This window comes from Aspergillus saccharolyticus (genome assembly GCF_003184585.1).
Source record: "Aspergillus saccharolyticus JOP 1030-1 unplaced genomic scaffold BP01scaffold_16, whole genome shotgun sequence".
In the NCBI taxonomy this organism is placed as follows: Eukaryota; Fungi; Ascomycota; class Eurotiomycetes; order Eurotiales; family Aspergillaceae; genus Aspergillus; species Aspergillus saccharolyticus.
In genome coordinates this window covers 460617-475458 of record NW_020290626.1, presented here as the reverse complement: position 1 = coordinate 475458, position 14842 = coordinate 460617, and the positions used below count along the sequence as shown (strand labels likewise).

Below are 14842 nucleotides of genomic sequence, written 5' to 3'. Positions count from 1 at the left end.
CAACAAGAGGGGCCGGTGTATTTTGTATTTTGGCACTTGTCCATAGAAGGAGATCCCGGGGTAAACTGTAAATAGTATAAAAAGCAACCGTTAGACCATCAACAGCAGTCCCGCCGAAGCCGGCTCGAGAGGGGGATGAAGGATGAAAGATCGAGTCGATGATCCACAGTTCGCCGCATTGAGCGGTTGGGGGATGGTCAGGTGCCCCCACGTGTTTTTCTTTCCCCTCCGTTGCACAGCACCGCACAGTTCGATGGGGGTCCAGATCCCCGGAAGGACCAAAAACAACCATCCCGGGGACGAAGCAGCAGATTTTAGGGATTATCCATACGGCAGTTTGTCACCACACATGATCGCCTCAATACGTCCAGTGGAGAATTTGGGGATGGTTTCGGCATTGCCGTTTAAAGAAATTCCAGCAAGTTCGGACGCATATTTCGTAGTTCAATTCGGACCATGCCGGGTCAGGCACGCACGCACTAGAAAGAGAGAAACAGTGACCTCTGCAAGTCTCGGGCTCAGTCAACGACTCAAGCTAGCGTCTCTTCAACCTCGCGGACAACTCTGCGAACACCCTCGATTTCGTGGGCGAACCTCCCCAGGAACATGCCATCGACGGCCTTCCCCAGACCGCCCGCGCCCCACAGCCCGGGGCCGGCACTTCCCCCATATAGAAAGCGGACCTCTCCACTCGCCGCGCCCCTGGTGCCGATCGCCGCCTTGATGCCCTCCACCACCGCGGTAATATGGTCCACGCCAGCAGGCGCAGGTTTCCCGATTGCCCACACCGGCTCGTAGGCAAAGATGACCGGCGCGTCGGGGGGGATGGCGTTCAACACAGCCCGGACCTGAGTCTCACATTCTCGAACCGCGAGGCCCACGGCCTGAGAAGCCACAGGCCCGGGGGCGGTGATTTCGCCGATGCAGACCAAGGGCACCATGCCGTTGGCGCACACGGCCGCCGCCTTGCGGCCGGTCTGCTCGTCGGTCTCACCAAAGAGATCGCGCCGCTCCGCATGTCCAAGCTCAACGATGGATACTCCCATGAAACGGAGAGCGAGCGGAGAGACCTCCCCCGTGTAGGCACCTTGTGACTCCCAGAAACAATCCTGAGCGCCGAGCAGGAACAGAGAGGACTGGTTTTGGTCTTGCTGGGGCAATGTCGCTTCCCACTGCTTGATGATCTCCGCACATGGGTAGATGGTGAGAAAATCGGGAACCAGAGCCAGCAGCAGCTTGGCGCGATTCTCCGATCGTATAATGTCGTTTTTCGGGTTGAGGAGGGCCCGGCAGTAGTCTAGCGTTCGGTCTGGAGTGAAGTACATCTTCAACGAGATGATGAGAAGGTTCTTTGGTAGTGTAGGATACACCATGGTGCTTGCTGGCTGGAGATGGAAGTGGAGACGGGAATCGATGTTTCGTGGTGAAGCTGAAATTTGTGGTTAGCTCGCTGAAGGTATGAGATGGATCTTCCAAGCCACTCCGAAGAGCCGAGGAAAGACAGGTTGACTAGTATCGAATCGGGGTCTGTTATTGCCGATACTGCTTTGAGAGCATTTCTCGGACTAGGTATGTACCTGGATCAAGCCAATGTCAGTCAGGTTTTGGATAAAACAAGCGTCGAACGATGTGGTGGGGTAAAAGGTTGGCGGGCAAAGAGGGGCTGGGGTAGGGGGCACGGCCGCAGTGCCAACCGGTCCACACACCAAGCGGTAAGTCAGCGAAAGCAATCAACATCACTGGAGCCTAGCCCACAGACATGTTAGACAGAGCCAACGAGACTGGGCGCAGAACGGAGGTGGTGAAAGCTCTTGCGCCCATTGTTGGAAGAACACAAGACACGAGGTGATGTCAGAGTACAGAAACACATTATGGAGGGGTGTAAGCTCGCGTCTACACCATTGAACATGGAACTTCCTTAGTCCTGGCCTCAAATATCTCGTCGGTGAGAAAAGGAGAATGGCAACATAGTAAGGTGGCACGGCAGGAAGAGGGGTTGATCGGCCATGGTCTTCCCTCCGCAAGATAGTGGCTTAAGTTGCAGCATGGCTGGGAGGACAGGCTAGGAATAATTGAATAGAAAGGCACAGGATTTACTGCAAGCATTTGCTAGGTCTGGCACAGCAAGTGGCGGGACATCGAAGATGCAGGATGCTACTCCGTATTTAGTACTCCGTAGATACTCACCTATCCTCCTCGAATAGACACAAGATATTAATATGAACTATGAAGACTAGCACAATACTAGTCTGGCGTAGGAATATTGGCAGCTCTCAGTCAATCAGGCATGGGGCGGCGAGTGGAGAACCAACGATGCCCCGAATCCACAACGAAACCCACCAAACACCCTCTTGTGTCGCCGAGTCTGGATCAAAAAATTGTGGCTTCAATGAGACGCATCAGCTGTACCGAGTAAAGTCGGCGCACATCTTATGCGCATGCCAATCAACACCACTTCGATGCGATGCTCAGTTCACGCCGCTGGGTGTCATCGTCTGCGAATTCCTCAAGATTCGGTCAACTTCAATAATGGCGCAGAGAAACATTATCTTCGGCGCAAATCGTTTCTCCTGTCGGTTCCGACTTTACCCTGGCCCGTACTTGCAGGACAATTTGATAGGAGGAGGAAAAGCCTCGCTTAGTGTAGAGATTTTAGGTCCGCGAGTCATACTCTTCTGGGTTTAGAAAATGCCCCAGAGCAATCTAACCACGGCAGCCATTCCGGCGTAACCAGGCACAGACTCTAGCCTTGCATGTCGTCCGAGATAGTGGCATCGAAGAGGTCTTCCTGACCATCATCGCAGACCAGATTTCTGAGTAAAAGGGAGGGATGTAGGAGGGGAAGATCAGTCGTCATCAATTCAAAGCCGGTGTGCAGGTCGCTGAATTATCAGAATACGTCGATCTGCATGTCTCATGTCATCTTTCAGAAAAGTAATGGAAATGATCCTTTGGTCCTCGAATCCTCTGCACGCTACCCATTAAAAGAGCGAAGGCAGATGTCAATGGCGACTGAGGAATGCATGACCGATGAGTGAGAGAGTGAGTCGTAGACTTCAGAGGCGTAGTCGAAGAAGTAAAGTCGATTGAGGCGCTATCGAAGTATGGTTAGTCGGATCAATAATATGTGAGAACAATGCGACCAGGGATCCGTTGTGAATCTCCGCGACGCCGGATTTCCGCATTTACACCTTAAGGTTGATAGGTGTAATTAAGCTGCATGAAATCGCCTCTCCCTTGCCCCGACGGTTAAGTTCATGACGCCATGGTGGACCTGCCAGAACCGAACATTCAACCTGCGTTCCCCAAAGCAGGCTCCTTGGCACGATCGCTGTTGTGGGGATTCCCAAATGAGCTCGCAAAGTGCGCGCGTCAGATATTGTCAAGTGTGCTCAATGCACCCGGTGCAGGTGATGGCGCTGATTGGAGCCATGCCACCTCCCCTCATTAATCACCGAAGTTTGGGGCTTTGGGTCTCAAGAGGTACGCACCGCTCAGCCTTGCATTCTTGTCGGATTTGAGGAGAAGAGTACTCAAGGATGGGCTCGGTGGAGGAGGATATAAAGGCTGATTCGATCCCAGTCCCAGACGATATTTTTTCATCATTGTTCCATCATTCTTCTCCCTTGGCCTTTATCAGACGTCTTTTTTTTACCTCCTCCCTACCCTTCACCTTCACAAGATTCCTCCACTTTAAACACCACCAGTTTATCTCTTGAAAGTGATCATGTCTGCCGATCTCAAGCCCCTCCGCATTGTCATGGCCTGCGATGAGGCGGGTCAGCCCTACAAAGAGACCCTCAAAGCCGCCCTGGAAAAAAGTTCACTGGTCGACTCCATCCTCGATGTGGGCGTCAACTCCACCAGCGACAAGACTGCTTACCCTCATCCTGCTGTCGCTGGCGCCAAACTCATCAAGGAGGGCAAGGCAGACCGCGGGCTGTTCATTTGCGGGACTGGTCTCGGTGTCGCTATTTCTGCAAATAAGGTGCCTGGAATTCGTGCTGTGACGGCTCACGACTCCTTCTCCGTCGAGCGCTCTATTCTCAGCAATGATGCTCAGGTTCTCTGCTTTGGCCAGCGCGTCATTGGTATCGAACTGGCCAAAAAGCTCGCCAACGAGTGGTTAACCTACCGCTTCGATCCCAAGAGTGCCTCTGCCGAAAAGGTCCAAGCTATTTCCGACTACGAAGCCCAGCTCTTCGGCGAAGCTGCTGCTGCTCAGTAGACGGCATGGATTGTCAACGAGTTCCATATACATTCACGATACAATAATTCGTCAATCAACCAACTTGAAACTCCCTTCCTGCCTTTCAGGGAATGGCAATTAATCTAGCCTTGTCTACGATACCTTCCACACGCGAGACGAGCTGGTTGCGGACTGGATCCCAGCCTATTTGCGGAGTACGCACTTTTAAACACTGATATGAATATCTCAAAACGAATTCGACGATACCACGAGATGAATGGGAGGATCATGGCCGGCCAATCTTCTCAATTTCTAGCTCTAAGTGGAAAGGACTAGGGAAATACATGAACAGTTACTGAGTATGATTTTGGCGTTCCGTAGCTGGTAAACCTGTGTCTCAAATGTTCTTCACTTCCCCAATGCCATTTTGACGATCTTCCCCATACTTTTGTGCTGACTCATCCATTTTTCTGCGGGGGTCGATCAGCTTCGATGTGCAAATGACCGCAGCAATTCGCAGATACATCAAGGATTCTTTTCTGCCTCGAAGATGGCACACAAAACTCCTGACTGCTCTGGGCCTGTCCCTACGAATGAGGCTAGTGCTAATCTGCTCCTCCCCAGTACCAATTAGCATCAAAGGTCTTGCTGTCCTCTTACCACAAGGCACGCTGACTGTGCCCCCCTTCTCCTGCGGTCGTATGTTAATACACCGCAAAGCATACCCCTCTCCCGACCTCATCTAAAACAATTGCGTTGCCTACTTAAGAATAGAAGCATTTTCAGAACTTCTCCCGCTTCTTCTACTGTCTCGCAGTACCGCATTAGCTCCGCACCAAGCAGTGGATCAGCGTCAACTGAGCCCCACCAGAAACCGATCGCTCCGTTCAATTACTCATTCCTTTGGCACCAAGAAAATTAGGGATCAGTTACTCTCACAAACACATTTCGAAGACCACAAATCTTGCGGCTTTCGTTACGTTCTGACTGGAGCTATTCAACCCCAATTCTGGTCTTTTCTTTCGTCACTGTGTCCCTTGAGCGGTCGATAAACGAGCACGGCGACAAGACACGGCGCAACCACACCCACGATGTCTTTCGATCTAAAGGAAAAGGGCAATCAGCTCTTCAAGCAAGGCGATTATGCCGGGGCGGAGGAGATGTTTTCCCAAGCGTGAGTCTAACATCGATGGACTGCGAGGCCTCTTGAATCCTCCGAAACTCTATGCTGCGAGACACTTACCCCTCAATTCGTTCGGCCATAGTATCCAGAAGAACCCGAAGGAGCCTACATTCTTTTCAAATCGGGCTATCACGCGCATGCGACTTGAGAATTGGGCTGGCGTTGAGAAAGACGCGCGTGTGGCGATCGACTTGTTCGGCGCGAAGAACCCCTCTAATCTGAAAAGTCGCTATTATCTGGCACAGGCTTTGCTGGAACTGCAGCGGCCACAAGAAGCACATGAAGTTGCGGTCGAAGCATATCAAGCGAGCTTAGCGGCCAAGAGTGCCCAGTCGGAGAATCTGTCTAAGACGGTGCTGCGCGCGAAGCAGCAGCTCTGGGCCGCTAAGGAGGCGGCACGGGTGCGGGAGCAAAACGAGACCCTGGCGAATATGGAACGGTTGGTCGAGGCCGACCTACAGAGAGCGCTGAACGACCTCCAGGGACAGTTGGACCGCGGAGAGATTGGCCAGATTGGATTTTCGGAGGACCAAAAGGCGCTCCGAGAGGATACGGAGAAGACGCTGCAGGTGTTGCGGGAAACGTTCGCCATTGCATCAAAGGGGGAGATTCAAGAAAGGGTAAGCTTGCGATCTGGGTTGCCTTTCCTCAGTCGAGGCTTTGTGAAGACGGAAGCTGACCTTGTGCGACTATCTCAGGTTGTACCCGATTATCTTATTGACCCGATCACATTCGAGATCATGCATGATCCGATGATCACACCGTCCGGAACCAGCTTCGAACGCGTTGCAATCACCAAGTATGTGGAACAATCTAAGGTGGACCCGATCACGCGTGTACCGATGACAGTGGATGACCTTCGGCCCAACTATGCGTTGAAAGGAGTTTGCGAGGAGTTTCTGCAGAAGAACGGCTGGGCGGTTGACTGGTAATCTTCTACTTGTTTTGAACACTTTTTTAAGCGGCACTTGATCAAGTTACAAAATGGTTCGGCGTTGGTGGATGGATTGAAGACTAGAGCTCCTCTTCTTTTTACATACTTTCCTGATGTTCATAATTTCCGTGTTAAATTAACCCTCCTAGATGCATATAAGCATTATATACTTATCATTACTTCTCATTAATAGAACCAAATCCCTCAATTGCCTTCTCCTCGGCACGGGCAATGCGTAGCGATCAACGTGATTTCATCATTTCAACCATCTCCTTTCCCCTCCCCCGTGTCAACCCCACCTCAACTAACCCAGAGCCAAACCAAACAAACAAACTCCTCCACCCCCACCAACTCAACCCCTCCATCAATCCATCGATCCATCCTCCTCTTCCTTTTTTTCCTCTTTCTCCTTTCCATCTTTTCTTCTCTACCACTCATTTCACTCATTCGTACCCTATACACTTCTTCCGACCAGAAGGAACCCACATTTCAAGATGTCCACCACTGCCTTCACCACCGCCCTGTCGGCCGCTCAGTCCAAGGCCAAGTACGCCCCCGCCGTGCAGACCGCCGCCGAGAAGGTCAACGCCGATGCCCTCTCCACCGCCGTCGAGGCCGTTCTGGCCGGCGGTGACAACGCCTCGGTCGAGGGCGAGCAGGCCGACGCCCTGAAGAGCGGATTCGAGTTCGCTACTCTGCTGGTCAAGGAGTTGGCTTCCGAGCCTGGACAGACCGAGATGTTGACTGTATGGCTTTTCTACCCTTCAGTGTTTCCCCCCCCTGGTTCATCATGATGAACTAGTTTGTATTCAAAATGGTTCTTTCTTTTTCTTCGAAGAATAGTATGCAACGGATGGATGCTGATATATATCTTTGTTTTGCCCTTCACTACAGCTCTACAAGTACTTCAAGCGCTCGCGGAATGAGGAGCCCGCTCAGCCTTCGTTCTACCAGATGGAGGTGAGTTATCATTCAAATTCCGTGTTCTCCGTTCCGAGCGTTCCGGACGGCCGGAAAGGCTACTTCCCTGGATTGTCGGGGAGAAAACATGGCTAATCGTGCAACCTGAACGAATAGGCCAAGTTTAAGTACAACGCCTGGAAGGAGATCAGCCACATCAGCCAGCAGCGCGCTCAGGCCCTTTACATCAAGGAGGTCAATGACCTGATTGAGAAGTACCACACCCGCGACTAGAGAGCATCGATACAGAACATCCTTGGTTATGAATGATCTGGTTCCTTTTTGCTTGTGATATCTTTCTGGTACAGATTTTCCATTTGGCCTGTCAATGGTTGGATGAGTGTTCTGTCTGTTTTTAAATATGTAAAGTCATGAGCGAGCATCATACTTCGCTGTCTTGTCGTTGAATTCTTTTCAGGGAAGATCCCGAGTGTAGAGTGCTGGTGGATGTAGGTGTGAGTTGGGTAAGTTGCATATATAGGTCTATCGGTGGGTGAGTGGGTGAGGGTGTATCGGATGATCTCGTTGCTCAATTCAGTTAACCTTCCCATGTCTGTCCGAGCCAATCGGGCTCGCTGTGACTCGCTGTTGCGCACCAGGGGATGTCGTCTGCTCTGAATGGGCTTAGAGGGAGGTCGTATGGCATTCGAAACCCAACTGTCACGGCGGCGTCTGCATATACTGCGAGTGGTGTATCCGTTTTGCAACACGGTACCATCGCCGTCTCTGCAGGAGCAGTATCCGTGCTCGGTGGTCCCCTGGTCAGTAACTCCGGCCATACCACCACCCCGATCTCCCAGCTGCAGATCCGCACCTCCCCGTTCGCATTTACGGCCGCGCCCCAAGCCTGCGTTGACAAATTTGCCGACGTGACCATTGCCCAATCGATTGTAGTCATATCTTCCGAAGAGAACCGGATGTACGTTTTGATATGCGGTGCCGCACGTCGACGGCCTGCCTCTCGTCGGGGTTTGGCGGGCTTCTCTTCGTCATCTCCCGCCCAACGACACAAAAAGGGCCGCAAATATTGCAGCTGCCTCTGCTGGGCTGCGCTCTGCAGCTTCATATGGATAGACCCACCCGACCCGTATCCGTTCAGGGAGCGTCGGATCTCATCTGGGGTGGGAAATATGATCGAGTAGCGCGGTTTTGGGTCTTCTACTTTGGGTGCCAGAGACGCGAACAAAACCTCTTTGAGCCACTTGTCTGATTGCCCAAGCGATGCCACCGAGGATATCTGTGTTTATCAGTATGCTTTCCCCACGACCACTAGTACGAACCGGCACATGTTGCAGAGCAGAAGTCACTCAAACTCACCTGGACCACAATGTGCGGCCTTCTCTTCCCCCCACCTCCTTCTTGCTCCTGCTTGTTTTTCTTGACATGATCCAAGGCAGGGACATTCTTCAGCACATCCTTTAACGCAACCCAACCCCAGAGGGTCTTGACTCGCGAATCCGCCTCGTTCAGCTTCTGCTTTGAAGGCACACTAGCCACGAGTGCTGCTCGAACAGCACGGAAATCATACTGACTCAATTGCTTGACCAGCGGGCCCGTCTTCTTAGATCCATATTCACTCAGGTAAGCCAGCAAGTCTCGTTTGAACCTGGCTCCGGATCCGGGGAGCTGCTGTCCATCGTCCGCATTGGTGTCTCTCCTCGTGCTGCTCACAAGAGGAAGGAGCGGAGACCGCCACAACGCTTGGGTCATATTCGCCCAGTCGCCTGGGATCATGTTGGCCGTGTGGATGATGACCCTGAGACGAAATTATTAGAGCCTAAAAGCTTCCTTGAACAATAGCACGGATGCACTAGCTAGGGTGAATACAAAGAACGCACTGGGCATAGTCATCATGTCGCAAGAGAATCATCATTTTGGAGTGATGGGTGCCAAACGCTTCGGGCATGTAGGCCACAATAGCTTCTACGTTTGGGTATCGTGTACAAGCTTCCTGAAGCGACCATATTAGTGCCAGCAGGAGGCTTGGAATGTGGGGAAGTCGTTGACTCGATGAGGGCAGTGAAGAGATAGAAGAATAACGCACATCGATTCGCACCCGATTGGGCGCATCTCGTTTCCACGATCCATGCACCACCTTCAGCTTGACGAGTGCTCTCACATCCTCGTCGAACTGGCTCATTAAGAAATCCACATCATGGAGGTAGTTGAATTGCCAGCATTCGCGGATCATGGGATCGCCCAGGATGTCGCGGAGACGGACGGTGTCGACATTCTTGCCCGACGAGGGTGCAAAATCCCGGATATGAGTGAGCTGAATAGGCGAGGGGAGAATCTTCTGATTCGGCTTCGGCAGTGGTGCTTTGTGAGGAGAGGAAAAGAGGCAAGGCGTTTGGGGTGCGGAGTTCCTGGCTGAGCGGGAGAACAACACCGGCGGAGGTGTAATAGAGCGGCACAGAGACGCTAGGGGTTTGTCAAAATCGGTCCCATTATCATGACTTGATGAGTAGTCTCCAGGCTCTGCCTTTGTATCTGGCTTAGAGAGTTTTGCCCTTTTTGAAGGACGGTCTGTTTCGCCCATTGTGGTGGAGACTCTGTGAGGGTGGAATCAAGAAGTTCGAGAAACGAGGTTTGGTGCGGAGAAGGAAGTGGACGGAACAAGCCAGTGTCGGCACCACCACTTCTCACCCTTACATTCTTTTGACATGATCATGATGTCTGTTCGGCTTACCAAGAACTTTGCTACTATCATACAAGGCACTGATATTACACTATGCTACAGACAATCTATCTACTATGCAGACTAGACAGAACTTCAAACACAAACTCACCACATAAACCTCTGGACCTTGCCGGGTTCCTGCGGCCATTCAAACCCACAGTACAAGAATATATAACCAGTCACCGCGTTAATGACCAGGAACCAATATGTCTCCAAGAACAACGGAAAGTTGGTGGCCATCTTTGCATTGAGTTCATCGATGGCATGCTGGGGACGCCGGTGTACCAGTGGCGTCGGCTGGGGCGGTAGATGAAGACGCCACATCACCCACGGAATGATGAAATATCGAGGCTCAACCAGAGGAGCGGTGATGAGAGACAGCACTGTGGCCGCGAGCCAAACAAGCACGAAGCTCACCTGGGGTGCACCTTGCTGCTGCTTTTGACGCTGAATGAGATGTGCTTGAATCTTGGCAAATGCCTCCTCAGAAATGGGCTGAGGTACAGGTGCCTTAGCAGGCTGCTTCGATGTCTTCTGCTTTGCTGCCTTCTGCTTGCGTTCCGCCTTCTTCTGCGTAGGCTCTTTCTGCATGGGCTCCTCCTGCAACTCCGGATACTGCCAGGCTGCAGGCTGGGTAATCTGCCTCATCTGGGGCGGCTGAGGAGTAGTGGAGAAACCGAGGGCAGAAATTACCATCCACGCGCAAAGGAAGTAAACGACAACAGCGGCGTACTTGGTCGCTGGATGGGTCCGTAGGAGGATCCGGAAAGCGTAGAAGACGTAATGGCGATTGTCAGCGAGCGTGAACGGATGCACAATGGTGTTGAAATGAACCACAACCAGCATGATGGGAATGACGGTAATTGCTGTCAGCAACTTGGGGAAGCCCTTTTGTTTCTTGGGAAAGCCAAAATCAATGAACTTCGGAAGGAAAGACTTGGGGAGAGCCAAGTTGATGACGGGTCCGAGAAGTAGTGGCCAGGAGAAGAATACGATGAATGGCCAGATGTACAGCATCTGCGGCAGATGAATACCGGCAGTGTGGAATTCCTTATGTCCTGGAGGTTGTCAGTGTGCTATAGGAGGCATGCAGGAGCCGGGCAGACTCACCCAGGACAACACCATCATTCCAGAGGACAAATGCCCCGAAGCCTGCAAGTATAAGCAGGTACGGAATAGCCGTGCTGATCACGGTGCCCAAATTACTTAAGGCAACCGAGAGCAGCGAAATAGAAGTCTTGAAGTAGTCTATTATTGGTAAGCAAGCCTTCAACCACTCCTGAAAATAGGAAGTCTACCTTCAATGGAAGCCTCAGAAACAAGAGGATCATAGAGTTCATTCTGCCATCCCTGTCGAACAACATCCGCGAGACCCGAGGACCGACACGGCTTGGACTTCAGTTTCAATTGCCGAACAACCTGCAGTCCACCCAGAAAGATAGCAGCCCAGAAAATGTTCGTTTGTCTAAATACCAGCGTCACCAGTCCCAGGACCGTGAAAACGATCGTCTTGAGCGGGAACCATGCATCACCCGACGAACGTTTGAGGTCCCAATTGTATGCTTCGACAATCACGAGCAAGGCAAGAATATCAGTGTAGTAAAGCCCCGAGAAGAAGAAAATTGGCGGGAAGAGGCAAATGTTCAACACTGTATGGCTCAGCCAAGCCCCAGAGGGACGGGTATTGCGAGTTTTGCGCAGTCTATCCAAGAGCTTCTGCAAGCGATATGGTAGCGCAATCGCGGTAGCTGCCACGTTGGTCGCACGCAGCACTTCCGGGGTAAGCTCCGCAGGAGAACCTCGTAGGGAAAGAAGGGCAGCGCATAGCCCATACGACCAGAGATACAGACCCGGCGGGGTTGTGATCTTCGGATCCCAATGGGTCCATTTGTGAGCCCAGTAAGCCTGCGCTTGAGGGATGTGGAACGCCTCGTCCAGATATGGTTCGGGGACATGAGCATTGATCCTGCTCAACCAAATTGGGATCAACAGCAAAACAAAAGGCACAGCATAGCGGGCGGCCAAGACCACACCTGACTTAGATTGTGCACTCATGATAAGTATGGCTTTCAAGAGCAAATCATGCTTCCAACACTGAAGGGTGGGGAATCGCAATAAAGTCATGGACGAGGAGTGAGTGACAGCTCCGAAAAGGGAAGAATAAATCCCGATGCAAACCGGGCAAACAGGCCGCCTTGCACGCGCCAGTCAATCTTTCTTTGATCTTCAATGGCATGATGGAATAGATCGCCTTGTCGCCTTGCTCACTCCTGTCTAGAGAAGATTGACGCCAGGGCATGGAATGTGTCCCTCTGTTTTGCCTTCACCTTCTTTCCATAGCCCAACTTGCCTGACTGACGGGCAATGGCCTTCCCCCTCCCGCGGGGCATTACGCCCCCGGAGATCTCCTTCCTTGCCGAGATGGAGATGGTCACTATCCTGCCGCGTCAGCGTCTCGAAGGCTTAGAGTTGCTTGGTGTAAGTTATTGCCGTTGAAACAAACTCAAAAGAAACCGATACCCCGTTCGCGTTCGAATTCCTCTTCTATAACCACCAACATGTAACCCCTTCGACCCGCGACTATATCTCTCCCCCTCCCCTTCACCCTGTTATATAAGCATCTCTCTTTTGCGCATACGGAAAATCTAAAGCTCGGAATTCTCTTTAGGGCCCCGTTGAGCCTCTCATTCCTCCTCGCCGCGCCTCTGTTCCCCTCTGGCTAGCTCTCCTCCTCAAACGCCAACGCCGCGCGAACATCCTCCCTCCATCCTGGCTCCACCCGGAATCCCTCTCCTTCATCCTCGACATCGAGACCCAATACGAAGAATATAAAGAAACCTTCTCTCCTCCCCCACCTCTACCAGGGCAACCGTTTCTCCATGACCGTGGCGAGCGAGCCGTCGCCACCCCACGCTTCACCCCAGACGGCGACAAATATTACCCCGCGCCGCCCTTTCTACCGCAGAATGTCGCGCGCGACCATGTCCCCGCCCAAGAGCTGCAGACGCTTCCCTTCCACTGGCTCGAAGTAGGCAATATGCTTCTCGAGGCCGCCAGCGAAGACCTGGTGGACCCCGATCAGACCCGCCGGCTGCTGAAGGAGCTGCGAGAGGTGCGCATGGCCAAGATCCGGTCCGGAGTGGACGCGCTGGATGCCGCCGCGATGGGCGGAGGCGGAGTGGCACTGACAGGTGTTGGAGCAATTGAGCTCGGTGAGGGACGGAGGTTCATCTCGGGGGTGATCGATGGGCTCCGGTATGGTACCCCCTTCTTCTCCAGGACATCCGACATGGAAAGTCTCTTGTTCTGCATCTTGCTAACTCCGACTGTGCATTAGACGTATTGGCGCATCCAGAGAGCAGGCTCGGAGGGAGGAACTGGCGGAAGAGATGGCTAATGGTGGATACGATGCAACGCAAGACGATGACGATGAAATGGAGTTCTAGAACTCGCGAGACGACCCTCCTTTTGACCCAGTGCCCATCCATGGTCGGCGTTACGGAGACTTACAGTAAATTATTGGCATTTGCAAGACCCATGTGGAAACGTCCTATGTATATATACCCTTATAGTCGTTCGATAACAGATTTACTATATCGCATGAAATGCAGGATCAGACAAGATCCACGCATGATCAATCTGTTCCAATCGTTCCAACTGAGAAACATGCTCCATAAAAACAAGCCGCGCCTTGTGCGCGCGAAGCTGTCCATAAAAGACAGGAGACTAGTGAAGGCACCATCGTCAACTTGAGGCTGACGCTCTGAGCCGAGCCTAGCCGAAAAGTACTTCATTGCTGAATCAATCCTTGAGCCTTCCTCAACGCCAAGGAGAAAAAAAAGGTATATAGAACTAACAATAGGTGCTGGTAAATAAGACTCAGGCCGCAGCGAGGAAAAGAGCAGTCCAAATTGGTCGAAGAAACCTGAGGAGAAGGAAGCCCACAATGACAATTATGCAGACCGTGCTAAGTGACAACAAAAGGCAAGTGAAGAGTAGGGAGCGTCAACGCGCGAAACCATGTCAGAATAGGAAAGGGGTGCATATTATTGAGCCACCCCTTGGTCCTTCTGCATCATCTTCCTCCTCGCCGCCAAAATCATATCGTCCCTGCGTTTCTGGAGCAGGCGCTGTCGCTCCTCCTTGCTCTGCGACCAGCCCGTGGATGGCTGAGCCTGCGAGGTCGCAGCATCCTCCTCCGCGCCGACTTTCGAGCGAAGGTTGTACCGAGAGATCAGGTCCTGGCCGTCTGCCTTGGGTGTAGCAGTGACAGGCTGTACCGGTGCGGTGGGTGTAGGGATAGCGACCTGCGGTTGGAAAGAAGGAGGAGGCTGTCGGGGTTCACAGTGTTAGCTTCAAGGCAGAGTACCACCAAGACTGAACGAGGAACTTACCACTTCTAGTCCACGACCCGTCAGGATTCTTTCCGTAGTCGCGGCCATGTTTCCTCCGTTGCGCTGCAAATCCCACATGATCTCGCGATGACTGAGTTGAGGGAACATCTGCGAGATCTGCTCGACCTGCGCTGGATCGACGCCATTTCCTCGCGCGCGGCTGCGACCAGCCCCGGCACCAGCGTCGCCGTCACGGTTGAAGAACCATCGAATCACGAAGAAAGAGACAACGGCAAGCGTAAGAAGGGAGGGGATATTCAGGGACGGCTCTTCGTCGGGCATGGTGACAGGTCACGTGTGGAGAGGGGGACTGCGTCAGTGTTGGAATATGAGGGGGATGTCGGGACGTTAGAGGCGCAAATTTCCAAGGGAAAGTGAAAGGATATCTCTGGCCACAAAATTTCGGCGAAAGGGGCAACTTTGTCCTTGAAAGGTAAATATCGAGTGGAGACGCTTCTAGAGAGAGGGGGGATGTTGGTTGAGTTGAGGAAAGCCGCGGCAG

General features: G+C 52.5%; 7 protein-coding genes across 7 annotated transcripts; 4 read left to right on the top strand and 3 right to left on the bottom strand.

Moving 5' to 3' along the window:
* Positions 1 to 425: 425 nt before the first annotated feature.
* On the bottom strand, positions 426 to 1781 carry BP01DRAFT_357104 (triose-phosphate isomerase). Its single transcript, XM_025575116.1, has one exon. It carries the CDS (start codon positions 1371 to 1373, stop codon positions 531 to 533), a length of 843 nt encoding a protein of 280 aa, XP_025431142.1. The 5' UTR covers positions 1374 to 1781; the 3' UTR covers positions 426 to 530.
* Positions 1782 to 3624: 1843 nt separating this feature from the next.
* On the top strand, positions 3625 to 4407 carry BP01DRAFT_55413 (RpiB/LacA/LacB family sugar-phosphate isomerase). The gene has a single exon (XM_025579941.1). It carries the CDS (start codon positions 3728 to 3730, stop codon positions 4226 to 4228), a length of 501 nt encoding a protein of 166 aa, XP_025431141.1. The 5' UTR covers positions 3625 to 3727; the 3' UTR covers positions 4229 to 4407.
* An 873-nt stretch (positions 4408 to 5280) lies between these two features.
* Positions 5281 to 6304, top strand: BP01DRAFT_297249 (putative U-box domain protein; the record flags this gene model as incomplete). The annotated part of the gene is made up of 3 exons (XM_025571873.1): positions 5281 to 5363; positions 5455 to 5992; positions 6071 to 6304. The coding sequence occupies 3 exons, from the start codon at positions 5281 to 5283 to the stop codon at positions 6302 to 6304; spliced, it is 855 nt and encodes a 284-aa protein (XP_025431140.1).
* A 496-nt stretch (positions 6305 to 6800) lies between these two features.
* Positions 6801 to 7863, top strand: BP01DRAFT_392102 (acyl-CoA binding protein; the record flags this gene model as incomplete). The annotated part of the gene is made up of 3 exons (XM_025578124.1): positions 6801 to 7052; positions 7201 to 7266; positions 7384 to 7863. 3 exons carry the CDS (start codon positions 6801 to 6803, stop codon positions 7498 to 7500), a joined length of 435 nt encoding a protein of 144 aa, XP_025431139.1. The 3' UTR covers positions 7501 to 7863.
* On the bottom strand, positions 7493 to 12294 carry BP01DRAFT_392101 (phospholipase D/nuclease). Its single transcript, XM_025578123.1, has 7 exons — positions 11245 to 12294; positions 11057 to 11194; positions 10123 to 11004; positions 9311 to 9687; positions 9105 to 9217; positions 8584 to 9022; positions 7493 to 8503 (listed from the first exon to the last, which is right to left on the bottom strand). Exons 1-7 carry the CDS (start codon positions 12068 to 12070, stop codon positions 7805 to 7807), a joined length of 3474 nt encoding a protein of 1157 aa, XP_025431138.1. The 5' UTR covers positions 12071 to 12294; the 3' UTR covers positions 7493 to 7804.
* Positions 12205 to 13546, top strand: psf2 (DNA replication protein PSF2). The gene is made up of 3 exons (XM_025575115.1): positions 12205 to 12424; positions 12615 to 13201; positions 13284 to 13546. Exons 1-3 carry the CDS (start codon positions 12311 to 12313, stop codon positions 13390 to 13392), a joined length of 810 nt encoding a protein of 269 aa, XP_025431137.1. The 5' UTR covers positions 12205 to 12310; the 3' UTR covers positions 13393 to 13546.
* On the bottom strand, positions 13525 to 14823 carry BP01DRAFT_341274 (CUE domain-containing protein). The gene is made up of 2 exons (XM_025573437.1): positions 14341 to 14823; positions 13525 to 14277 (listed from the first exon to the last, which is right to left on the bottom strand). Exons 1-2 carry the CDS (start codon positions 14620 to 14622, stop codon positions 13993 to 13995), a joined length of 567 nt encoding a protein of 188 aa, XP_025431136.1. The 5' UTR covers positions 14623 to 14823; the 3' UTR covers positions 13525 to 13992.
* Between the last annotated feature and the right edge of the window lie 19 nt (positions 14824 to 14842).

Bases quoted from the DNA above. Each gene is read 5' to 3' on its own strand.
- BP01DRAFT_341274 (XM_025573437.1), bottom strand. From the start codon at position 14,622: ATGCCCGACGAAGAGCCGTCCCTGAATATCCCCTCCCTTCTTACGCTT. The intron at 14,278-14,340 runs GTAAGTTCCTCG...GAACCCCGACAG, and splicing joins CGGGTCGTGGACTAGAAGTG to CCTCCTCCTTCTTTCCAACC.
- psf2 (XM_025575115.1), top strand. From the start codon at position 12,311: ATGGCCTTCCCCCTCCCGCGGGGCATTACGCCCCCGGAGATCTCCTTC. The intron at 12,425-12,614 runs GTAAGTTATTGC...AATTCTCTTTAG, and splicing joins AAGGCTTAGAGTTGCTTGGT to GGCCCCGTTGAGCCTCTCAT. The intron at 13,202-13,283 runs GTATGGTACCCC...ACTGTGCATTAG, and splicing joins GGGGTGATCGATGGGCTCCG to ACGTATTGGCGCATCCAGAG.
- BP01DRAFT_55413 (XM_025579941.1), top strand. From the start codon at position 3,728: ATGTCTGCCGATCTCAAGCCCCTCCGCATTGTCATGGCCTGCGATGAG.
- BP01DRAFT_392101 (XM_025578123.1), bottom strand. From the start codon at position 12,070: ATGACTTTATTGCGATTCCCCACCCTTCAGTGTTGGAAGCATGATTTG. The intron at 9,688-10,122 runs GTTATATATTCT...ACAAACCCCTAG, and splicing joins GGTCATTAACGCGGTGACTG to CGTCTCTGTGCCGCTCTATT. The intron at 9,218-9,310 runs GTGCGTTATTCT...TGGTCGCTTCAG, and splicing joins CCAATCGGGTGCGAATCGAT to GAAGCTTGTACACGATACCC.
- BP01DRAFT_357104 (XM_025575116.1), bottom strand. From the start codon at position 1,373: ATGGTGTATCCTACACTACCAAAGAACCTTCTCATCATCTCGTTGAAG.